Source organism: Mytilus californianus, unplaced genomic scaffold (assembly GCF_021869535.1).
Source record: "Mytilus californianus isolate M0D057914Y unplaced genomic scaffold, xbMytCali1.0.p SCAF_2, whole genome shotgun sequence".
Lineage (NCBI taxonomy): Eukaryota > Metazoa > Mollusca > Bivalvia > Mytilida > Mytilidae > Mytilus > Mytilus californianus.
In genome coordinates this window covers 117612023-117639222 of record NW_026262668.1, presented here as the reverse complement: position 1 = coordinate 117639222, position 27200 = coordinate 117612023, and the positions used below count along the sequence as shown (strand labels likewise).

The following is a 27200-nucleotide window of genomic DNA, read 5'->3' as shown; positions in this document are numbered from 1 at the left end:
TAGTCGGTCAATCTCTTGTTTTATTGTATGGACTAAAGGTAGCACAAGCCTCATTACAAACCTGTACGGCTGTAGTGTATTGAAAAAAATTTGTGTCTAAGAAAAAGTTGAGTGTAAAATTATGAACATGTAGAGTTACCTTTCTGGGAACATCCTGACTGACAGAAGATGATGCTTGTCTCAAAAGGAGTAAACGTTCCCTAATAATTGGATTAAATCGACTATCTGCAGTTTGAATATATTGAATATGATTCTGGTTACAAATTGAACATAATGCTCTCAAACGTATATCTGAATAAAAAATCAAATTATTTCTGTGGCATGGTAGCTTAAAAAGCTTTATTCCGAACTTTAAATAATTTGTTTTCAATCTGCACCAGGAGGCTGACATCTTTGATAAGTTTTATGCCTCCACACTAAAGAGCTCTCCATGTTTTTGTTTATTTCAATTTTTTTTATATTGGTATGGGACAAAAAGTATTTGTCTGAAATGGAATATTGTTCTTCAAATGAATTAAAATTATATTCTATGACTTTACGCGTTTAAATTCGATAACGAAGCAAAAATGTGACAAGATTTCTCCTGTGTAAAAGGTGCATTTAGTCCAAATTGTCCTTTATCATTTGTGCGTTTGAAATAAGTAGATTTTGAAAGTAGAAAATTAGATCTTTATTGGCGTTGATGAAGAAAAAAATCATAAAATACACCGAGCAAACATGGCAACTAATAGAAAATTGGACTGTAAAAATTTGCATGGTTACTTAAAAACATTACCATGGCATGTTTTAGACAAATTATATTCACATCCTGCGACTTGCTTGGCTGTATTTAGGTATGTCCATTGAAATAGCAATTCTAGATTAAAAAAAAACAACCTTGCTGGCTTTATACTGTATATATATATATTTTTGAGTGTTGCCATTCTCAATTACAAAGTCATACTTTAATCACTTATCTTAACTTATGTTGCATTAAGTTGACTCTGTTGCAACACCACTGGGTTAGTATATAGGCATATATTCGTTCTCATGTTGCTCTCTATAATATTTCTTTCTTCCTATACAATGTAATTTATCAAATTATAATCGTGTCTGGTAACAAGACACTTTGGCATCAAGACATTTCAGCACCTTTTTCCAATGACATATTTGGTTACTGTTTTCTGACATTCAAGCATCTGACGGGACATTACGACACCAAGACAAAACAGCACCTTATTTTTTATCTCTATATATTCCTGTTATCATTAAAAGTTAGAAAAAAATAATAATAAAAAATGATTTAACAATACTGTAAAACAAGAATTTTTATAGTGATTTTAAAATCTTAACATAAAATATGCGATACAAAATTTGATTGTGTTTTCAGAATAAACATATTTAATGAAATCATAATTGATTGTAGTTATGTATTAATCAATATTTTATGTAAGTTTAGGCCACACCAATTTGATTAATAGTTTTTTGGATTTTCCCGCTCCTGTTTTGGAGAAATTGACTTTTCAATAAAAAAAAAACTTCTGCAAATTTTTGGTCCGCATGCCTCTCCAAAATTAGTTTCTCCTTGAAATTTTTTTTCACATAGACGCTTTTCTGTTGCATATAATGCTCCTATCGTTTTAAACGCACGTGTGATAATCGATTTGTATATAAAAGATCAAAAATTGGGATGCCAACATGCAGTTGTGTCAGCTCATTGCCGTGGACAAGTAGCTATTGAACACACAGTTATCTGAAATGCACGTTTTACCTTTAAAGACCTGTCCTAGGATACAAAAATTTAGAATCTTTCGTTAGATGACCACAAACACATCAATATTTGTTAGAACCATCATCACCCCTGATCCTTGTTTCAACAGGCATAGACCTATATATTTTTTGGATGAAATGAATTGTAAATTCCCATGAACTTTTAAAAAAATCACAGAAGTATTTGATGTTGATGAAACCCCATATCCCCTTGTTAGTCTGTTGGCATGCAAGCAGAACTCTTCTTTTGTTGGCGGGAATTAATTTAAAGTCTAATAAAGAGTTCCAATGAGACCAAGGTGATGCCTTATTGTGATTGGCATGCTCATAATAATTAGGGGTGTGTAATTGGTTCAACCACTTCTAGTCAAGCTAAAGAGTTTTAAATGCATTACAGCTTTTAGGAGCAAAAGGAAAGAGTATTTTGCTCAGTAAGAAAAATGCATGTGAATGGGGTGTCAGGTATTTTAAGGGAATGTTTTAATACATTTGGATCTACATGTATAGCAATATAACTATCTTACTTGGGATATTGTTTTAGTACAATGCAAGAAATATTCACCTCACTCATTATTTTGATCCTAAATTTGCATAAATAGTTCCAACTGGATGTCATGCAGCCAATAAATAAAGGCAACAGTAGTTTACCGCTATTCAATAGTCATAATTCGATTATGCAAAAACAAATGCGGGTAACAAACTAAAACCGAGGGAGACACATCAACTATAAGAGGAAAACAACAGAACAACAGAAACACCGAACTACAACAATTGCAATAAATAATCATTACCAAAGATGAAAACTATCAAATATCTTTCAGGGGCATTTTTTTGGATAAATACACATATTTTTATTTTATTCAACATGTGTCATTTACCTAACTAACATACTTCCTCTTGTAAAACTGCATCTGCTATGCTTCCTAAATACATACATGGATTTAAATGAAAATTCACATAGACAAAGCTTACTTGAGGAAAATAACCATAATTAACTAAACCACAGTGAGACAAGAAAGTCTGACATGGTACAGGCACCAATAAATCAAATTATATGCATTAGAGCATCTGTTGCTCCTCATTTTTCTATGAAATAACCCAGTTATGACATGTACAAATGTACATAAATTGTACAACTTCTAAATCACACAATTTTTTTAAAAAATTATACTGCTCGCTTAACTTGTAGAGCACTCGCCTAAAAAAAAACATTTTCAAGAAATATATAAAAACAAAATAATTTCGCTCGCCCCTTATTTTTTGGAGATTTTGTCCGAAACTATTAATCAAATTGGTGTGGCCTTATAATGAGTTTTCATAATTTCTCAATGAAGATTAATAGTGTACAGCTTGGGTTATTGTTTCATCCCCACAATTCTAACAAATATGACAAAATACCTGTAAACTATATTTTATTGTTTTAACATTATAAGCCATAACTTATAAGTACTTGCAAGCCATTTTGAATAAAAGCCCAGAACATAAAAAAATTGTCAACACTTAATAATTTCCTATACTTTCACAATGTCAAAGGAATATAAGAAGTAATAGTAATATTTTCCATCATGACAATTTTTTAAAATATTTATAATAATGTAAATGTTAATGACAATCTGCGTGCTCAAAAAAGATACCAAACACCTATGTAGAATTGTCCTGGTGATGATTTGTCTCGGTGCCTGAGTGTTTAAAACACCTCATTTTGTACCCCAGAAAAACCATTTCGTATGGAATATGTGTTTGCTATTTTGTACCTCATGTAATATTGATGTATATGCCATTTCGTACCTCATGAAATATTTATATGTATGCCATTTCGTGCTTCATGGAATAATTATATGTTCCATACATTTAGTGGAATTAAAGTCTTATATATATGATTAAGTAAGCTTTATTTTATCACCCTGCACTTTGTTGACTTGACTGGTTTTCTACAGCAGTTGGTTAAAATTTCTGACCAGTTGGACTGTTTTATTTGATAAAATAAATTGCAACTGGCCCTGAATTGGTTTACAATTTGAATGAACTGTAATAGGTAGAGAGTAACACTTACAGTTAAAAAAAATCTTAGGTAAAAATTACAGAATGTTATTTTTTCTGGCTTGTTGGTGTACATTGTAAATGTACATTATACTACATTTGTAAGTACCGGTATGCACATTTCATTTTATTTCAATTTCAGACAGCTACCAGATTTATCCAAGCACTATGTTATGCGGATGTTATTTATTGAACAACATGTTTCACAGTCTGTGGTAAACCTGTGGGTTAACACCAAATACCAAGAGTAAGTGTATAATTCTGTAAGACCAAAGACATTTAAAGCCTTATATAGTTGGAGATATCTGTTTACCATGCATGTTGCAAGTACTCTTCCTGTTCTATATATGGCTGTCCCAAGTCAGGAGCCTGTAATTCAGTGGTTGTCTTTTGTTGCTGTATATCATATTTGTTTTTTGTTTATTGTTTTTGTACATACATATGTAAATCAGGCTGTAAGTTATCTTCTATAGCTTACTATGCTATATGGGCTTTGCTCATTGTTGACATCCGTACCGGGGTGACTGTTGTCAGACCACCAATTCAAAATCACTATCTATTCAACCAAATTTTGCAATTTTCACAGCTTTTTTAAAAATTTACCTTACTTCATAGAAACCAGGTACATGTATATCCTGAATTGTACATGTATCACCTTTCTACATGCCAATTTTTAACTGCTGTTTAAAGTCTTATAAGAAAGAACTGCCTTTCATAAGACAAGTACTAATAAAAATAACCCCTGGTTTTCTGGAAATCTTAAATTAGTATACTATGGAGCGCATTAATCCTCAATTTTTAATGCAAACTCATAGACAAGTAAATTTTGACTCAAAATGGTCTAAATATATTTCTCTTTCACCAAAAGTTTCATTTCTGCAAATTTGTTGGTTAGTTTAAGTAAACAGTGACATCAAAAGCACTATTTTGTGTCAGAGTAGGGCTACTTTTACATACGTTCTAAATTGGAGGGAGTGAATTGGTACTCTGACACCTATAGTTGTTAACTTCTATGTCATTTGGTCTCTGGTGGAGAGTTATCTCTTTTGCAATCATACAACATCTTATTTTTATGTTTACAGTTTGTTACACTGTTTCCAAAAGTTCCCATTTTGTAAAGCATCAATGGATATGTAAATTTTGATAAATCAATAAAATTGAGAATGGAAATGGGCAATGTGTCAAAGAGACAACAACCCGATCAAAGAGCAGAAAACAGCCGAAGGCCACAATGGGTTTTCAATACAGCGAGAAAATCCCACACCCAGGGGTGGGCTTCAGCTGGCCCCTAAACAAAAATGTGTACTAGTTCAATGAAAATGGACGTCACACTCAACTCCAAAACATATAAATGAACTAAAATTAAAAAACATACAAGACTTACAAAGGCCAGAGGCTCCTGACTTGGGACAGGTGCAAAAATGCGTTGGAGTTAAACATGTTTTGTGAGATCTCAACCCTCCCCTATACCTCTAGCCAATGTAGAATAAACAACCACACAGCAATACGCACAGTAAAACTTAGTTTAAAAGAAGTATGAGTCAATAATAGTTAACTGATGTTCAAATCTTGTAAATCAATTTAGAAGGGACAAATTAAGGTAACAAATAAAAACTTAGGGAATCGCATGACAGAAGCAAGACTTAGTGCATGATCAGTAGAAGTGCTATACATGTATCACCCATTGGTAAAACATAATAATCTTAACTTAAACAAAATGTGAGAAACCTACCAACACTAGCTATCCAAAATAGATCAATAAAAAGTATAAAATTAGACATCTGTTTATAATACATTGTAAAATAAAAAAGTGTTAATGTATGCTGGTCTTTCAGAAAGAACTGAATTTTGTTACTTATGTTTTAAATTACAGTGAACAGAAACAGGCAATAATCGCATTAACTGACCTGAGAGTATGGCACGAAGAGACTATGACTGGTGGACTTCAAGGATGGAAAATGAATCAAACTTTTAGAAAGAATATGAAAATAGCCTTACTTGGAGGGTAAACATGAAAGAAATATACAATTATCTTTTACACATGTAAATGTAATACTGATTTATTGTAACCTAAATTTATGTTCAAGCAGTGTCGAAATCATCATTTTTTAAAATACATCATCCTTTATACTGACATGATTTCTATGGTTCACATCTAGTTATTTGTCATCTCACCCATGATTTTTCAATCATTTGCTTAATCATCAAATAACCAGGGATGTCAATATAAGACCTATTTTCCAATATTATGTTTCATACTTCAAATTCTAAATTTTACTTTGAAATAAAGCAGACATTCTTGTTTGGGTGTCTATCCCAAGTCTGTTACCCAGTGGTTGTCTATAGTCATATCCTAATGTTTTATTTCCATAAGGGAATTTTGTGTTGCTGGTTGATATTTGTTTTTCACTGTAACATTTATACCTGGGGAGATTTAGACTTGTCATATTGTATAGACTTTTGTGTATTGTAAAAGATGGTTTTTTAACCTATAAATGTCTTGATTTTTGGGTAACTAGCTCATTAATATATATACCCAACATCTCCTTTTATTCAAATTAATAGAGAGGAAATTCAATATTTAAGCTGAACTGACTATTAAACACAACTTAATAATTACATTACTTGGGAGCTTCATACGATTCCGTAATTTTGATTGTCTGAGGCATTCCTAAGTTAAATTTTATGTCTGAATGAAATGCAACATCTGTGACTGCATGTGCTTTCCCTGACAACTTTGAAAATGCATTAAAAACAAACAAAAGGTTTGTTCTAACTGGTAAATTAATGATTGTAGCATAAAAATGTAATCATAAGAATTCAATGCTTCTTTTTGTAATTTATTTGGGTGAGAATGTGAGACATAGGGATTACTATCTAGTGGCAGTTGTAAACTATTTTGCAGAAGCTTTATGTTACAAAATTCAGTCTGTCATATGTCTATTGTCATTGACCTTATTTTCATGGTTCAGGGACTGCTTAAAAAAATTTTATAGTTTTTTTATCATTTGAAGTACTCACTTATTATGAATAATAGGATAAATATATTTGGTATATAGGATTATTGCAAGGTCTACATGTCCGTCATACAGGGTTTACCTGACCTTGATCTCATTCTAATGCTTCATTAGTCAATGTTAAATTTTCATAATTAGGTCTGTTTCTCAGATACTACATAGACTAACTATATTTGGTGCATGGTATGATTGTCTGTCAGTATCTGGAAGGGTTCCTCTGACCTTGACTTCATTTACAATGTACATGAATCATTGATAATGTTAAGTGTATTGTTACTTGTAGTAAAACCTTCATATTACAGACTTTCAACATAAATCAATCATGATGATGATTACAGCAGTTGAGACATTTCAGGGTGTGCACTCTTGTTACATGTAGTATGAAGCACATCATACAAAACATGCTTTTTGTTATAGTTGCAAGACCAATAATCCATTGGAGAAATTCAGAAAAAACTTCACTTAATCCATTTTATATACATTTTTAATAATGAACAAATTTGAATATTTTAAAATGCTTTCTACAGGATTTCTTTACTCCTTATTTGGGCTATAAATAAATAGATGCAGTCTGAAAAAGAACGTATACTTATTTAACAAATTATAGGTCATGACATGTCCTTTAGATTTCAAAGTTTATAATGTATGGTACAGTCTCCTTTGTTAAGATAGGGAAGATTTTCCATTCATTTTCTGTTAGTTTATTATATATATATATATATATATATATATATATATATATATATATATATGGAGAAGATAAGGACAAAATAGCTATTTTGCAATTTCTATCTTTGGAACACGATGTACACCCTATTTTGAAAAAAAATCTTTGAATCTTTTGAATCTTTTTAACACTGTTAAGATAACTAGAATGAATAAAGATTGAATTATCAAAGCAGTTAGACCTAGAATTGATTACAATGTTCCGCCCTTAGAGTGTGTTATTTTTGACTTGTATACCTGAATATGCAGTATTTTGCACAAATAACATTGTTTGATATTAAGGTGGGACAGACTATCACAGTAAATAAATTAATGTAGCTGTAACTCAGAGGTTTTCTATTTTACAAATACAATTAGCTTAAAGAAATCTTATTTGAAAGTAAAATAGATTTTATTGGATGATAAAGTTCTTCTATTTTTTGCTGACATTAAAATGATTTAGGGCATAAACAAAAGATGGCAACATTATATTTATATTTTCAGGGGAAATCCATGGACTTCAGGAGAACAGCTTCCACCAGACAAACATTCCAAAGACATACCATTCCTAGATAAATATGCCTTGGAAAGATGGGAGGTATCAATTACACAATTATAAAAATTAGAAGATGTGGTATGATTGCTAATGAGACAACTCTCCACCAGATACCAAATGACATAGAAGTTAACAACTATAGATCACTGTACAGCCTTCAACAATGAGCAAAACCCATACTGCATAGTCAGCTATAAAAGGCCAAATCTCTAGTACAGGTTAAGCCAAAAACAAATTAAACTTTTTGCATGCCTTTCACTCCTATAACACTGATGTTATACATATATGTGTATATTTACAGTGTGTATTGCATTTTATGGTGGGATCAACTGAGGGTACAGAGGGAGTCAGCAGGGATATCATTGATGTCTTATTACATGCTGGTCTAATGAAAAGGTTTGTATTCCAACTTTTTATGCCCCTGCTGCGATGGAGGGGACATTAAGTTTTACCCTTGTCTGCACGTCTGTCCATCTTTCTGTAGTTTCCATTCTCAAACTTAAGTTTTCCTCAACCAAATGTTATGAAACTAATACACAATGCTTATTACCACCAAACACAGATCAAGTTCGAATATGTGTGGCATCATTTTCACTGTTCTCGAGTTATGTCCCTTTATTAATGGAAAAATTGGCAAATTTGCAGTTTCCACAGTCTAATTTTACTTTGCCTCTACCAAATGTATGAAACTTTTACACAATACTTCCTTCCACCAAATACAGGTGAAGTTCGAATTTAGGTGGCATCACTTTCACCATTTTTGAGTTATGTCCGTTTATAAATTGAAAAATTGCTAAATTTGTTGTTTCTGCACTCTAACTTAAGTTTCCAAGGAGACATGCCACCGTACCTGGACCGAACAGACTAGTCATTGCTCTTACTCTTTTTTTTGCTGCATGTTAGGCAATGAAGCCAATACAAAGTATTCATGTTTCTGGTTTTACTGGCTGGGGATCGAATCCATGACCTCCTGAACTCGAACACAAGACCACCAAGGCTTTGTAGACACATTGAATTTTTCATTGGGAAAGAGATGATTGGGATTGTATAAGAAAAGTGGCGCAGCCTTTTCTGTTTTTTTGTTTTATTTTCTATTAAATCCCACTTTTTGTGCTTTTTTCTTTTTTTTGCTTTGATAGCTTTTATCTTTCTCAAAATTGAAAATTTGGAACTGTAATGTCTTTTGCAAAAAAAAAAGGATATTCAAAATTTATATAATATTATGATTTTCAGTGATAGTATGGAGCCTCTGCCATCCATCACACCAGAAGGATTTCAGTTTTTATTGATGGAAACTGGTTCTCAAGTCTGGTACTTTGTACTCCAGTATCTTGAAACTGTTGAGGTATGTACAGTAATTCTTTTTGTACATAGCTTTTGTCTTGTATATTGAAGGTATGTGTTATTTTAAAAATAATTTAAGGTAAGTTGGAAACAAAATTAACACGAAGTGTCAAATAACTTGACCACGGGCGGATTCAGGGGGGGCGTGGCGGGCGTGCGCCCCCCTAGAATTTGCAAAGCATGGGTTGTCCTCAGCTTAAAAAAGAATATTTAGATAATTTTACCTCAAAAAAAATTTCGCCTCCGCTCAGCTGAAATTGAAGTTTGCGCCCCCCCCCCCCCCCCCCCCCCATACCTAAATTTCTGGATCCGCCCCTGTTGACTATTAATGAACTTGGTGTATGAAGGGTTAAAATCAAATATTAGATAGTAGTTACACATTGTACCTTTATGTTAAAGCTGTGTCATAAATGTTATTTAGTGCTTAAAAAGTCTGTGTTCCTTTGCAGATCAGTAATCTGATGTTATATAATTGATTCATTTATTTTGTTGATTTTAACCTAACAGTCTTGTGATGTTTTATGGTTTTTTTTTGCCAGAATCTTTTCAATTAATTTATAACTTATCACTACATCTTTTATCTATAATAATGACTTATATTTAAGCCATTTTTGCATTGAAAAAAATCCATCAAATTTGTAATGATTATTTGATTTTTTTAAAGAATTTCTTGTAAACTAGTAGAATTTTGTAGTTATGGATAACCAATGTTTGTTTATTTTTTTGCAGCAAAGAGGAATGGACTTAATAGAATGTTTGTCATTTTTGTTTCAACTGAGCTTCTCTACTCTTGGAAAGGTAATGGAATAAATTCTTATTGAAAAGTACCCTGTTTTTATCTGTGTCTGTTGGATAAGCTTTTATCCATTGCCTTGACATTGGTCTGTATTTGCTGCAGTAAACTAATGTAAGCATCACAAACAAGTTACGAAACTAGAAAAAAACATCTTAAAAATTGTAAATGTGTTTCTTTTAGATAATCAGTGTGATTACTGGTTAGTGGAGAATAATAAAAATAAAACAAGTCGAATTACATTTTCTGTAAAGGTCAGTAATCCAATAATTAATAAATAAAGCATTTGTAATATAAACTGTAAATACAATAAATGGAGTAAAAAATTGTCAAATTTATTGGCAAAGCAACATTTTAAACTTTATGATTTATTTTAAAACTTCTGTATCTGGTTGCCCCCTTCTATTCTATTGTTCAGAAAAAAAATGGTATTTATTTCATTTGTTAAAAGTTAACTTAGAATTAAAAATGTTCTTGTGAAGATTGTTCTAAGCATTTAGGTAAAGTCCTTTCAAGTTTTGCATGAAAGATAGGCGAAGAATACCAAAGGGACATTCAAACTCATAGGTGTTAAATTTATTTTTGGTTTTAATTAATGTTAGTATACACTTTTTTAAATAGATTTTCTGGAAGCTAATGTAAATGTGCATATTGAAGATCCTTAAAATGAATTTTCAACATTATATTTTTTTCTTTATTAGGACTACTCAACAGAAGGAATGACAGAAAATCAGCTGAAATTTTTGCAGCACCTGAGGGAATTTGGTTTAGTTTATCAGAGAAAGGTTTGTGAAGGGTCTACCATCTCCTTATTTTAGTAGTGGGTAGTGGTTTAAACGCAGTAATAAATTAACACAGTTAGAATAGTTTAATAAACAAAGACATAACTCTGTTTGATCCGTCCTACAGAATGAAAATTGTACTGAGAGTAGACTCACAAATCATGGCAGTGTGTCCGAGAAAAACAAGCTAAGATACTTGAGATAATTTCTGTCAAGACTACTGTTATTCTGTTTATTGATAATACCATTATCAAACTGATTACTGGTCACCAATATCAATTCAATATCTTCAAGTTTACAAAAAATAAAATATTATCAACTTAACAGAAAACACACATACAGTCACAGCAAGAAATCACTTTTCTAAAAAATTACCTACACTTACTAAATAGGTTTTGACCTATGATATTGAACAGTTATCAGAATTAGAAAAGAATTTATTGCGTACCATTTTTTTTTTCTTTACATACATGTTCCTTGTTTTTTGGTTTTTTTTCTAGACATAATGTAATTTTGTAAGTATGTTTAGTTTATTTGTTGTGAATTGTCCATCATGAGCATTATTTATATATTGTAGAGAAAGTCCAACAGATACTACCCAACATTATTGGCTATTAACTTAGCCTCAGGACTTTCTGGCTTATCATCTGATTCACAGAGGTCTGGCTATTTAGTAGTAGAAACAAATTACAGAGTTTATGCCTACACAGGTAAAGAAACAATTCCATAATAATATTGTTATATTAAAAGAAATGGTTCAAAGTTCAGAAAATTCAAAACAACATTTATTTTTAGTTGGCATCTTGTCTTGTCCTTAGTATATATACATTCAGATTCAATAGGTATGTTATTGACACAAGTCATTGTAATTCAAAGCATATATCTGTTAAATTACTTTTTTGAAATGTCATAAAAAATTATATAAGAACATGTTTTGATAATAAGGTAGATCTATACATGTATATTTGGATATAATATTAACAAAGTCTAAATTGAAATTTTGTTGTCTGATAGCATTACTCACATGTTTTTCAGATTCACCACTTCAAGTTGCTTTGTTAGCATTGTTTTGTGAAATGTTATACAGGTAATTTAATACTAAACACAAAGCTAACATGTGCTTATAACACTGTATATCATAACGCAAATATAGGTTGTGTTACATAAGCTTATATCACATACATACATTGTCAGTACTTTTTTTCAGGAAATGATAAAAGCTTTTATGTGTAACTCACCTTTTAAGTGATGTATTAATTTTAGTCAAAGGACATCTGAAGATAATCTAGATACTAAGCAAACAATAATCAATCAATCAATATAAACATGTAGAGTATCCAAAATCCTTTATTAATCTGGGATTCCCCCAACTTAATCTTTGAATTTTATATATAGTCGTATATATTTTCTGCAAATGTGGAAAAAGAATAATGTCTGGTTGAACATGACAACATTCATAAGTTAAATTTGGAAACATACAATGAAGGTTTATTATAGCAAGTAACAATATTGAATTGACATTTTTTTTAATCATAGCTTTGTTGTCATGGAAAACACAAAGACAGAATTATATCTCATAAAAAGATGACTAGATTTGCTATAAGAATTTTACTTATTGGTAAAAAAGTAAATTTCTACTCTTTTATTTGATAGGATACTCTGAACAAGTTGTAATGTGTGAGTACTTTTCAGATCTGTCAGACACTATTTGTTGTGTTCTGATACAATATCTATAACTATATTTGTCACACATTTCTCCAGTACTTCTTACCAGAATGATATGATATCTCTAGTTTGACTTCACAACCAAGTTACGTGACAGAGTATTTAAGACATTTGAGTTTATCCTATTTTGTGGTTTTTACATTAACATAACATTTGTCTCTTTAACCTTCAGATTTCCAACAATGTCCATAGGAAACTTGACCAGGACTAGTATCAGAGATGCTCTTGCTAGAGGAATCACAGCTGAACAGGTTTGTTTCTTGATTTTTTTAATTTACATGTTGTCCTTGATTTGATATTTTATAACATACAAATTTTACCCAAATGAGTTTTGTCTTTTTAGATTTTATTTTGTAAGTTCATATTTCTATAAAAATAAGGAGATGTGGTATGAATGCCAATGAGACAACTATCCACCAAAGTTCAAATGAAGTGGATGTAAGCAATTATAGGCTACTGTACGGCCTTCAACAATAAGAAAAAACTATACCGTATAGTCAGCTATAAAAGGCCCTGACATGAAAAGTATGAAACAATTCAACTGAGAAAACTAACGACCTAATTTATAACAAAACAATTTACAAGAAACAAATATGACAGACATTAACCAAAGACAACCACTGAACTACAGGATCCTGACTCCGGACAGGCACATAAAGAATGTGGCACGGTTAGACATGTTTGTGAGCGCTCAATCCTTCCCCCTTACCTGGGACAGTGGTGTTACAGCACAGCATAAGAACACACTATAATATATTTAGTCTTGTCGCAAAATAGTTGGCACTGATATGATGATTGCTGTCCATAGATAAACATTTTAATTTCTGGGGAATATACTAGCTTTCATCATGCCCAAAAGAGTGAAGTAAACCCCTATTATTTTTAAGGTTGCTAGGTCAAAGATCAAGGTCACATCAGCATTTGGTATACTGAAATTTGAGCAAAAGATTTGGTTTCCGGATGATAAATTATTAGATATGTCCAACCTTCAGCTAACTTTTCTTGAAAATCTCCCTTGGAAAGAACAAAACCCCAATGATTAATGTGAAATGTCATGTCATAAAGACTTTAATTTTGGTTAAGGCTGGTGAAATCATTGGTGAAGTTTTTAGTGAGACATCTCACAACAAAACTTAGTTTCACAAAACATGGAAACAAAAGTTTTTTGAACTCTTCATGATTTACATTGTTAGTTTTTTGGGGGTTTAAGGTTTGTGTAATAAAATGCAACCTTAAATGACAATCTCTATACTGTAACAAAACACAGGACAATCAATATGGTTTTTTTCTTGCCTGCAAAGATAGTCTCAGTATGCGAGACACAGGGATTACTATCTGGCAACCTTTATATTTCAGAAGGTAGGAGACCTGGATGCTTCAAACCTTGTATGCAGATACCTGATGTTACAAAGTTTTCGTCTGTAATATGTCAATTTTCCTTGACCTCATTTTAATGGTTCAGCGACTGCTTGAAAAAAATTATAGTTTTTTTGACATGTGAATTCCTCACTTATTATGAGTAATAGGATAGTTATATTTTGTATATGGGTTCCTTGCAATGTCTACATGTCAGTTAGACAGGGTTCACCTGACCTCGACCTCATTTCATGAATCAGTGATCAAGGTTAAAGTTACATGATTAGGTCTGTTTCTCAAATACTTTAAGCAGTAAGTCAACTATATGTGGTGATGGATTCATGTCAGTATGGCAGGTTTCATCTGACCTTGACCTCATTTTCATGCTTCATTGGTCAATGTTAAGTTTTTGTGTTTTGCTCTATTTTTCAAGTACTATGTTAAGCAATAGGTCAACTATATTTGGTGCATGGAATGATTGTAAGGTGTACATGTCGGTCCAGCCAGTATCAACTGACCTTGATTTCATTTTCATGGTTAATTACTAATTAGTCAATGTTAAGTTTTTGTATTTTGGTCTGTTTTTCAAATACTAATAGCAATAGATCAGCTTTATTTAGTGTATGGAATAATTGTAAGGTGTACATATGTCTGTCCAACAGGATTTATCTGACCTTGAGCTCATTGTCATGGATCTTTAAAAATGTTAAGCTTATGTGATACTTGTAGTAAAACCTTTATCTTTAAAACTTTCAACATTAAATCAATGGTCAGTAAAGCAGGCAAGACATTTCAGCATGTGCACTCTTGTATTAATATTTCTTAACTTTAAGCATGTTGTATCATCTTAACAGTACTAACATAGGTCACATGGATTTTCATCTCTTTACAGTTGTTAACAGATGTTTGAATTGTGCCAGTTAAATCAGTTTGGCAAATTTTGGTTTTAAAGTTTTGAGCTATGGTAAATATAGCATTGTAATAGCAGTGTTGAGCATGATTGTTTCCTCTGAAGTCATTTTGTAAGGAAATTGTGCCAAACTGAAATATGTATAGTGTGTACAAATATTTAAAAATCTTATGATGTAATAAAGACTTGAATAGTGTGCAGTGTTTAGATGGATAATTATGATTATTGTTTTGTATGGTTCAAGTTTTTGTGTGCTCTCAAATGAAACCAATGATCATAGAGTGAAGAACACAAAACTAACAAGTTGAAAATTATGTTTCAGATGGTAAATTTTTTAAGAAGCCATGTCCATCCTATGATGTTGAAAAATGTAAGTACTAAATTTTGGAAAAAGTTTTCCTTTTAATTGGTTAATAAGTTGTCATTGCTTTTTCTTTACAATTTCTTACAAGCTTCCTTTAATTTTGAACACAAATTTACAGTTTGAATGAAAGGAACTTGGATTGGATTTTTTGTTATGTTTAAAAGATCATAAAATTATTAAATATTAAGCATTAAAAGAAAATAGCATTGTTGTGATTTGTATACCATCTCTAGGTCTGTTAACATATTTTCACATGCTGCTTTAACAATAGGTGAAAGGAAACACCTGAATTTTTTTTTTTATATATCGAAAATTTTGAACATCTACTGTTTTACAACCAATACTGTGCATGTGTGAATCAATTTTGGAACCTAATGTTCAAGGAAACATTTTAATAGGAGATTTTTGACATTTCATTGTTTATAACATTATATAACTCTTTTCTTTAACATTATGTTTAGAATCATGACACATCCCGTGAGATGGAAGACAGTACTAGAATTATTGACCTTACCTATGTACTGTTTTTATCTTGCCTGGTTGTATGGCCTATGTCACCAATAGCCATCACTTGGCAGTGTTGTCTTCATAAACTTTTAAAAAAAATCTTTTCCTCTGAAACCATTAGACCAATTTAACTAAATTTGGGCTAAATGATCCTTTGGATTTCTTATATAAAGTTTGTATCTTTTTTATTCTTGCTAATCAATCAAAATATGACAAAAAATAGAACATAAGAGTCAAATATTAGTTATCATCCAATATTTTTATACGACCGCACAAATTTTTTGCGGTCGTATATTGGTATGATGTTGGCGTTGTCGTCGTCCAAAGACACATTGGTTATTCTCACAATAACTTTAGTTTAAGTTGGGATTAATTTTGGGGGTTATGGTACCAACAGTTAAGGAATTAGGGGCCAAAAAAGGGCCCAAAAAAGCATTCTTCTAGTTTCCAGACAATATCTTGTGGAACGGTGTATGAATCGCTCTGAAATTATACCACAAGTTACCATACCTCAAAGGGATGGTTAGGATTGATTTTGGGGGGTTATGGCTCAAACCGTTTAGGAATTAGGGGCAAAAAAGGGGGAAAAACAAGGGTTTCCTGGTTAATGGACAATTTAAAAGCAGTGTAAGGGAGGTAATCCAAATACATTTAAAGTATTAAAAAAAAATTGGATTACCTCCCTTACATTGCTTTTAAATTATGTATAAAGATGTTGTATTGTCTTGAGGTGATTAGCTGTCAATTAATTTTTAGAAGTAACTATTAAAGGAATATTAATTTTAGCCATGATTATGTATGTCATTTTCTATTTTAAGACTTTTATGATGTATTTAAATTGGTAATTATGGTTGCAAACTCCATTGGAAATTTGAATTAAGATTATGACCATATCTTGAGGGAAAGAATTTTTTTTTTTAATCCAAATTCAGACCTGTATCAAGCACGAATATTGTGTCCATTTTTGCCCCAACTGTTCAGGGTTGGACCTCTGCGGTCGTATCCAGCTGCGCTCAGCGAAGCATTTTATTAAGACTAGAATATATTACAGGAAAACAGCAAATAGATCAGCTAGATATGATGAACAAGCATACACAATATGTCTAGTTATTGTTATATTGGAGATAAAGTGATTGAATAATGTTTTCAATATTAAGGTCTCGGTTATATTTACTATACTTCTTACTAATATGTATATACTGTTGTCATAATGGAGAAAGATCTTGTGAATAAGTTTTGAATATTAAGGTATGGGTTGTATTTACTATACTACTTACTAATGTGTATATATTGTTTTCTCTAATTCTTACCTGATTTATCCTTTTCCAACCCTGTTGATTATTTTTTATTCAATCAACATGTGGTTTATATGATCTCAGTTCTTCATTGCAAAATTTGGTAATGATGTCAAATTTTCTTGCTTTCCTCTGAAATTCCTATTGTGATGTAATACAAAAAGGTGACCACGATTGATGATGTCACATAGAAAGAACATATCTTTTTGCAGATCATTCAAAAAGAAAGATTAAGATTGTCTGTATATGGTCTAAAATTATTAGAGAAACAGATTTCACCACCAAATCTCTTGCTATATGATGTTTATTCACTCTAGACAGTTAACTTTTAAAATATTTAGAACGCTCAGTGAGCTTTGCGTTTTAAATTTGAAAATTTAACTGTCGAGTGGATACATATTGTATCACACTTGATGCAGTGGTAGAATCTATATGTAATGTTGGAGAAACAATATGTGGATAAGTTTGGAATATTAAGATCTGGTTTATATTTACTGTAGAATCCAGTGATACCACCAGCAATAACAGACCAGATCAGACTTTGGGAACTGGAGAGGAACAGGTTCAAGTTTACAGATGGTGTTCTTTACAGTCAGTTCTTATCACAAACAGATTTTGAACTACTAAGGGATTATGCAAAGGTAGAGTTCAATATAAATACTTTGGAAAATTTAAAGAGACTCAAATTTAACTAGATATAAGTTACTTCAAGTGATACTCCCTTCTTTACAATAATACTAATAAAGGCAAATGCTGATGAGATTCTCTCAATGCCTTTAGAGAGTACAGTTGGGAAAATCTTGTTATTCAATGTATATGCTGTATAAACAGTAAAATAACTAGTAACCCTGATATTAAACTTATGAACCAAGTTTCTATCATCAGATGACAGAGATCATATACTTTTTGAAGTAATTTTTTTTGTTAAATCTGTTATATGGTGCTCAGTAAAAACGTAAGCAGGCTATATTAAATAAAGTCAATATGACATATCATATTTCAAAAGCTTAAGCATATTTATTATTTTACATGTATGAGAAAGATAAAAAAAAAGAGGTAAATACTTGTGAAAAATTATCCTAGTATACCAACTTCAGTGTCATTGAAAACACAAGAGAAGTTCATGTTATTACAAAAGTTTACTATTATCATTATATTAAAATTTTAAACTTATTATTTTGTTAATTTACACATTTTGGCTTCTCTAAACTAATGCTGGTATCAGTCTCCATTTTGATATTTTCGTTACCTATTACACGTGTTTAACAAGAGCTCATTAAAGAACATTTTAATAGGAAAAAGTATACAAGTTTTGATCAATCTACTTGGGAATACATTATCCAGACCACAATTGAGGATTTATTCAGAGATAATGGAAGTAAGAAAATATGAATTTGCAGAACATAATAAGGACAAATTATCTGATGTGTTCACTGTACTCAAGTCATTTTTTATGGTTTAACTATAAGTTTTTTTTTATGTTACAGGATTTAGGAGTATGTGTATGGGACAGTCCAGAGGGTTTAACTATAATCTTATTTTGATGTTACAGGATTCAGGAGTACATGTATGTGTATGGGACAGTCCAGAGGGTTTAACTATAATCTTATTTTGATGTTACAGGATTTAGGAGTATGTGTATGGGACAGTCCAGAGGGTTTAACTATAATCTTTTTTTTTATGTTACAGGATTTAGGAGTATGTGTATGGGACAGTCCAGAGGGTTTAACTATAGTCTTTTTTTGATGTTACAGGATTTAGGGGTATGTGTATGGGACAGTCCAGAGGGTTTAACTATAATCTTATTTTGATGTTACAGGATTCAGGAGTACATGTATGTGTATGGGACAGTCCAGAGGGTTTAACTATAATCTTATTTTGATGTTACAGGATTTAGGAGTATGTGTATGGGACAGTCCAGAGGGTTTAACTATAATCTTTTTTTTTATGTTACAGGATTTAGGAGTATGTGTATGGGACAGTCCAGAGGGTTTAACTATAATCTTTTTTTGATGTTACAGGATTTAGGGGTATGTGTATGGGACAGTCCAGAGGGTTTAACTATAATCTTTTTTTGATGTTACAGGATTTAGGGGTATGTGTATGGGACAGTCCAGAGGGTTAAACTATAATCTTTTTTGATGTTACAGGATTCAGGAGTACATGTATGTGTATGGGACAGTCCAGAGGGTTTAACTATAATCTTTTTTTGATGTTACAGGATTTAGGAGTATGTGTATGGGACAGTCCAGAGGGTTTAACTATAATCTTTTTTTAATGTTACAGGATTTAGGAGTACATGTATGTGTATGGGACAGTCCAGAGGGTTTAACTATAATCTTTTTTGATGTTACAGGATTCAGGAGTACATGTATGTGTATGGGACAGTCCAGAGGGTTTAACTATAATCTTATTTTGATGTTACATGATTTAGGAGTATGTGTATGGGACAGTCTAGAGGGTTTAACTATAATCTTTTTTGATGTTACAGGATTCAGGAGTACATGTATGTGTATGGGACAGTCCAGAGGGTTTAACTATAATCTTTTTTTGATGTTACAGGATTCAGTTGTACATGTATGTGTATGGGACAGTCCAGAGGGTTTAACTATAATCTTTTTTGATGTTACAGGATTCAAGTGTACATGTATGTGTATGGGACAGTCCAGAGGGTTTAACTATAATCTTATTTTGATGTTACAGGATTTAGGAGTATGTGTATGAGACAGTCCAGAGGGTTTAACTATAATCTTTTTTTTTTATGTTACATCATTTAGGAGTATGTGTATGGGACAGTCTAGAGGGTTTAACTATAATCTTATTTTGATGTTACAGGATTTCGGAGTACATGTATGTGTATGGGACAGTCCAGAGGGTTTAACTATAATCTTTTTTTGATGTTACAGGATTCAGGAGTACATGTATGTGTATGGGACAGTTCAGAGGGTTTAACTATAATCTTTTTTTGATGTTACAGGATTTAGGAGTATGTGTATGGGACAGTCCAGAGGGTTAAACTATAATCTTTTTTTGATGTTACAGGATTTAGGAGTACATGTATGTGTATGGGACAGTCCAGAGGGTTTAACTATAATCTTTTTTTGATGTTACAGGATTCAGGTGTACATGTATGTGTATGGGACAGTCCAGAGGGTTTAACTATAATCTTTTTTGATGTTACAGGATTCAGGTGTACATGTATGTGTATAGGACAGTCCAGAGGGTTTAACTATAATCTTTTTTTGATGTTACAGGATTTAGGAGTATGTGTATGGGACAGTCCAGAGGGTTTAACTATAATCTTTTTTGATGTTACAGGATTCAGGAGTACATGTATGTGTATGGGACAGTCCAGAGGGTTAAACTATAATCTTTTTTGATGTTACAGGATTCAGGAGTACATGTATGTGTATGGGACAGTCCAGAGGGTTTAACTATAATCTTATTTTGATGTTACAGGATTTGGAAGTATGTGTATGGGACAGTCCAGAGGGTTTAACTATAATCTTATTTTGATGTTACAGGATTTAGGAGTATGTGTATGGGACAGTCCAGAGGGTTTAACTATAATCTTTTTTGATGTTACAGGATTCAGGAGTACATGTATGTGTATGGGACAGTCCAGAGGGTTTAACTATAATCTTTTTTGATGTTACAGGATTCAGGTGTACATGTATGTGTATGGGACAGTCCAGAGGGTTTAACTATAATCTATTTTTTTTTATGTTACATGATTTAGGAGTATGTGTATGGGACAGTCCAGAGGGTTAAACTATAATATTATTTTGATGTTACAGGATTTAGGAGTACATGTATGTGTATGGGACAGTCCAGAGGGTTAAACTATAATCTTTTTTGATGTTACAGGATTCAGGAGTACATGTATGTGTATGGGACAGTCCAGAGGGTTTAACTATAATCTTATTTTGATGTTACAGGATTTAGGAGTATGTGTATGGGACAGTCCAGAGGGTTTAACTATAATATTATTTTGATGTTACAGGATTTAGGATTATATGTATGGGACAGTCCAGAGGGTTAAACTATAATATTATTTTGATGTTACAGGATTTAGGAGTACATGTATGTTTATGGGACAGTCCAGAGGGTTAAACTATAATCTTTTTTGATGTTACAGGATTCAGGAGTACATGTATGTGTATGGGACAGTCCAGAGGGTTTAACTATAATCTTTTTTTGATGTTACAGGATTTAGGAGTATGTGTATGGGACAGTCCAGAGGGTTTAACTATAATCTATTTTTTTTTTTATGTTACATGATTTAGGAGTATGTGTATGGGACAGTCCAGAGGGTTTAACTATAATATTATTTTGATGTTACAGGATTTAGGATTATATGTATGGGACAGTCCAGAGGGTTAAACTATAATATTATTTTGATGTTACAGGATTTAGGAGTACATGTATGTTTATGGGACAGTCCAGAGGGTTAAACTATAATCTTTTTTGATGTTACAGGATTCAGGAGTACATGTATGTGTATGGGACAGTCCAGAGGGTTTAACTATAATCTTTTTTTGATGTTACAGGATTTAGGAGTATGTGTATGAGACAGTCCAGAGGGTTTAACTATAATCTATTTTTTTATTATGTTACATGATTTAGGAGTATGTGTATGGGACAGTCCAGAGGGTTAAACTATAATATTATTTTGATGTTACAGGATTTAGGATTATATGTATGGGACAGTCCAGAGGGTTTAACTATAATCTTATTTTGATGTTACAGGATTTAGGAGTATGTGTATGGGACAGTCCAGAGGGTTTAACTATAATCTTATTTTGATGTTACAGGATTTAGGAGTATGTGTATGGGACAGTCCAGAAGGTTCAACTTTAATCTTATTTTGATGTTACAGGATTTAGGAGTATGTGTATGGGACAGCCCAGAGGGTTTAACTATAATCTTATTTTGATGTTACAGGATTTAGGAGTATGTGTATGGGACGGTCCAGAGGGTTTAACTATAATCTTATTTTGATGTTACAGGATTTAGGGGTATGTGTATGGGACAGTCCATAGGGTTTAACTATAATTTCTTTTATTATGTTTCAGGATTTAGGAGTATGTGTATGGGACAGTCCAGAGGGTTTAACTATAATCTTATTTTGATGTTACAGGATTTAGGAGTATGTGTATGGGACGGTCCAGAGGGTTCAACTTTAATCTTATTTTGATGTTACAGGATTTAGGAGTATGTGTATGGGACAGTCCAGAGGGTTTACTATAATCTTTTTTTGATGTTACAGGATTCAGGAGTACATGTATGTGTATGGGACAGTCCAGAGGGTTTAACTATAATTTTTTTTTTTATGTTACAGGATTTAGGAGTATGTGTATGGGACAGTCTAGAGGGTTTAACTATAATCTTTTTTTTTATGTTACAGGATTTAGGAGTATGTGTATGGGACAGTCCAGAGGGTTTACTATAATCTTTTTTTGATGTTACAGGATTCAGGAGTACATGTATGTGTATGGGACAGTCCAGAGGGTTTAACTATAATTTTTTTTTTTTATGTTACAGGATTTAGGAGTATGTGTATGGGACAGTCTAGAGGGTTTAACTATAATCTTTTTTTTTTATGTTACAGAATTTAGGAGTATGTGTATGGGACAGTCTAGAGGGTTTAACTATAATCTTTTTTTTTATGTTTCAGGATTTAGGAGTATGTGTATGGGACAGTCTAGAGGGTTTAACTATAATCTTTTTTTTTATGTTACAGAATTTAGGAGTATGTGTATGGGACAGTCCAGAGGGTTTAACTATAATCTTATTTTGATGTTACAGGATTTAGGAGTATGTGTATGGGACGGTCCAGAGGGTTCAACTTTAATCTTATTTTGATGTTACAGGATTTAGGAGTATGTGTATGAGACAGTCCAGAGGGTTTAACTATAATCTTTTTTTTTTATGTTACAGGATTTAGGAGTATGTGTATGGGACAGTCCAGAGAAACGTGTCATGGTTGTCACACGATTTGGTCATGATGATGTCAAAAGATTTTGGAAAAGACAAAAACAGTCCAACAGTTGAAATTCATAAAAATGCATGCATTTCTGTTTACAAAGGAACAGACTAAGATTGGGCTAGCCCATTATAGCAGAAAATTTGTGACAAGAAGACAAAGACTTTAGAGCCTGTTACTCTAATCTGAGATTCCATATTTTTGTGTAAAGCAAGAAGTGTAATGAGGACATTTCAGAAATAAGTAATACTGTCAAGTCTTGAGAAATATGGCTTGATTTATACATGTTGTCAAAATTATTTTGCAACAATTATAATTTATGAATATGATGTGAAGGCAGGATCCAAATATATTTACTTGATCGTTTATTTCAGAAATATTGAATTTATACCATAATGATAGTGGAAATTGACATCTGATGCATTATCTATACTTTGTATTGAAAGTCCTTAATACTATTATATGACTAAATGCATACTTATATCCTTGAATGCATATCTTTCATTATTTATATTTGGTAAAGTTCATCTAATGAACAAAATTTGAATTGTTCATTTGATTTTCATTTCAAGAACAATTTCTTGTTAACGGAAAGAACTGGATTCACCACTTGAATAAACTGAAAAACTAAAACATAGTTCACATTAAAATTTGGCAAAAAATTTGCAACATCCTTGTCTAAGGCAATTGATAGCTTATGCAGCTTTTGTTGATATTTAAAGAATATCCTAACATCTTACATCAGGGGCACCACAGCATGTGCATCCACGTCGTTTTCACCAAAAAAAAAAAAAAAAAAAAAGCAAAGAGAGAAAGAGAGAGAGAGAGACGGACAAGTTAACATATAGGTATTGGTCAATCGGACAGAGTGGGAGGGGTATTAACATGATGCATCTATTATCTATTATGGAACGTGATATTTGTTTATCATTCAGAGACTGTTTTTGTCTTTTCCATCTATCCCGGATGTTGGCTTGACAGTCTTATAACTAGTGTTGATGAAGCTGTTAGAGTCATGCAGAAAAATATATATTCTTATTTCGAACTGAAGCCAGACTCGTCTGCTTCGCGTTCTGAAGGAAGAGGCTCAGATGATCACAACTCCACAAAGTTCAATATCCAATGCAATAGAGACGCCCCCCACACTAACTGACTCGTCGACTCCGTCTTCATCTAACCACCCTCCTTATACAGACATTGGCAATATCTCCATAGAATGTTTACAACAACACTAAAATGTGCCCCTGTTCATAATTTAATATCCTTTTTTTTAGCAAACAAAAGCAATATGGATGTATTTCCAAGTTAAGAAAATGAAATCATTTTGATTTGATAGTTAGGTTCAGTCAAGCAAATTAAGCTAGACATATGGAGTACTCTACCACTAACATCCACATTATTTGAAGTGTCTGCTTCCACAGCCAGTTATTTCTTTACAGCCATGTAATTTTGGGTGCAAGTGCACCTTGGAAAACATGATCATGTTATCATGACATAAGATGAAGGTCACATGACCCACATAAAATGGTTCATTGGGTTTAAAGTGTAAAGTAAAAAATCAGTATTAAGATAAAAAGTCACAAACTTTTGATTAAAGATACTAAGTCATTCTGGATAACTGTACCCAGTGCTTCAAATTTATCTATTGGGTTATACAACCTTGGTTTTCTAATGTAAACTTTAAGCATTCCTGATGAAGGTAATGCCAGAAAAAGGGCTTAGGCCTTAGGATGCATTTTGTCTTGTCTGCAATGAATGTTGCAGAATGCAGGGCATAGATATTAATCTGGCTGCATAGGTGGTAATAGGTCTTCATATTTCAGAATGTAAAAGAGCTGGAAGATCCATATCTGGTATATAAATGCCTTATGGTCTAAGGTTTCTGTCTGTCTTAATTATGTCTTTTGTCCTTGACCTCATTTTATGGTTCTATGATAACTTAAAAATCTATATCTGACGTCTTACACTAAATCCATGATTTTTATATTTGTTATTATTGGCTTTGAACTAGCTGTCAGTAACTGCAAGTGCTCTCAGATCTATACTGTGTCTTTTTGTTGTTGGGATGTACAAGTACCCCGTCATGTCCACGTGTTTTTATACGACCGCAAAAAATTTTTTGCGTCGTATAATGCTATGATGTTGTAGTCATCCAAAGACACATTTAGTTTCCGGACAATAACTTTAGTTTAAGTGAATGGATCTCTATGAATTCTTTCCAGAAGGTTCAATACCACAAAAGGAAGGTTTGGATTGATTTTGGGGGTGATGGTACCAACAGTGTAGGAATTAGGGGCCAATAACAAGCATTTTTGTAGTTTCCGGACAATAATTTGTGTGTTAGTGTATGAATCTCTCTGATATTGTACCACAAGGTTCCATATCACAAAGGGAAGGCTGGGATTGAATTTGGGGTTAATTGCCCCAAACGTTCAGGAATTAGGGGCAAAAAAATGGGCCAAAAACAAGCATTTTTCTAGTTTCCAGACAATAACTTGTGTTTAAGTGTATGGATCTCTCTAAAATTGTACTACAAGGTTCCATACCATATAGGGAAGGCTGGGATTGAGTGGGGGTAATAACTCCAAAAGGGGACTGGGGGATTTTTTTTGGGGGGGTCATTTTTTTTTCTTTCAAATTTTTTCAATTGCACAGTATTGCACAATAGCAAGAAATCTACAATTGCACAGTATTGCACAATAGCAAGAAATCTACAATTGCACAGTATTGCGCAATAGCACAATATTGTGCAATATCACAGTATTGCGCAATAGCAAGAAATCTTCTATTGCACAATAGCACAGTATTGCGCAATAGCACAGTATTGCACAATAGCAAGAAATCTTCAACTGTACAGTATTGCGCAATAGCAAGAAATCTTTAATTGCACAGTATTGTGCAATAGCAAGAAATCTTCAATTGCACAGTATTGCGCAATAGCAAGAAATCTTCAATTCAAAACAAATACAAATTCAATTGCACAGTATTGCACAATAGCAAGAAATCTTCAATTGCACAGTATTGCGCAAAAGCAAGAAATCTTCAATTCAAAACAAATACAAATGTTTTAACCAATTTAGATGGGATTAATTTAGTCTTGAATTTTTGGGGGTTCTAACCTTGTATAATTATTTTGGATATTGGGCCCCATTTTTAAATTGGTCTACATTGAGGTCAAAAGGGTCCAAAATTAAACTTTGTTTGATTTCATCAAAAACTGAATTATTGCGGCTGTATGATTTGCTGAATCTTATTGTGCATTTAGATTTTTACTTTGGGCCCTGTTTTCAAATTAATTCATATTAAGGTTTGAAGGGTCCAAAATTAAACTTTGTTTGATTTCAACTAAAATTAAATTATTAGTGTTTTTTTATATGCTGAATCTAACCATGTTGTTAGATTTTGAATATCAGACCATTCTAGGTAAATATAATGTCCCATTTCAAATTTTTAAGATCTTTGACCACATTTATTTTGTGTCAGAAACCTATATAATGTCAAAATTTGATCACAATCCAAATTCAGACAGTATCAAGGTTGAATATTGTGTCCAAACTTGCCCCTACTGTTAGGGTTCAACCTCTGCGGTCGTATCAGGCTGTGCTCAGCGAAGCATTTTATTGTTATATGTATTTCTATTTGTATCCATTGTAATCATTGTTAAGCCTTTTTCAACTTAATTTTATAGTTCCTTTCATTTGTTGTACTGTTACACCACTGTCCCAGGTTAGGGGGAGGGTTGGGATCCTGCTTACATGTTTAACCCCACCACATTCTGTATGTATGTGCCTGTCCCAAGTCAGGAGCCTGTAATTCAGTGGTTATCGTTTGTTGCTGTGTTACATATTTGTTTTTCCTTAATTTTTTTGTACATTAATTAGGCAGTTAGTTTTCTCGTTTGAATTGTTTTACATTTGTGATTTCGGGGCCTTTTATAGCTGACTATGCGGTATGGGCTTTGCTCATAGTTGAAGGCCGTATGGTGACCTATAGCTGTTAATTTCTGTGTCATTTGGTCTCTTGTGGAGAGTTTTCTCATTGTCAATCCTACCACATCTTTTAACATCAAAA

The 27200-nt window shown here is 32.3% G+C and overlaps 2 protein-coding genes across 10 annotated transcripts in view; one reads left to right on the top strand and one right to left on the bottom strand.

The window, feature by feature from the left end:
* Positions 1-571, bottom strand: part of LOC127728640 (valine--tRNA ligase-like) — a 59100-nt gene extending 58529 nt beyond the window's left edge. Inside the window, exon 1 of the mRNA XM_052236167.1 lies at positions 140-571. Coding sequence (XP_052092127.1) covers positions 140-391 — 252 coding nt within the window. The 5' untranslated portion in view covers positions 392-571. The remainder of the gene's footprint in view (positions 1-139) is intronic.
* A 107-nt stretch (positions 572-678) lies between these two features.
* On the top strand, positions 679-23762 carry LOC127728653 (general transcription factor IIH subunit 4-like). Of its 9 annotated transcripts, none has more exons than XM_052236246.1 (14): positions 679-833; positions 3932-4036; positions 5663-5794; positions 8016-8109; positions 8369-8463; positions 9301-9412; positions 10141-10209; positions 10906-10989; positions 11564-11696; positions 12022-12073; positions 12884-12962; positions 15300-15347; positions 17644-17784; positions 20398-20590. In XM_052236246.1, exons 1-14 carry the CDS (start codon positions 718-720, stop codon positions 20521-20523), a joined length of 1386 nt encoding a protein of 461 aa, XP_052092206.1. In that variant the 5' UTR covers positions 679-717; the 3' UTR covers positions 20524-20590. The 9 variants fall into 9 exon arrangements, with proteins under 9 accessions (XP_052092206.1, XP_052092207.1, XP_052092213.1 ...); XM_052236247.1 differs by lacking the exon at positions 20398-20590 and adding an exon at positions 23084-23762 and having other exon boundaries at positions 681-833; XM_052236253.1 differs by lacking the exon at positions 20398-20590 and adding an exon at positions 23017-23073 and having other exon boundaries at positions 681-833.
* The last annotated feature ends 3438 nt before the right edge of the window (positions 23763-27200 follow it).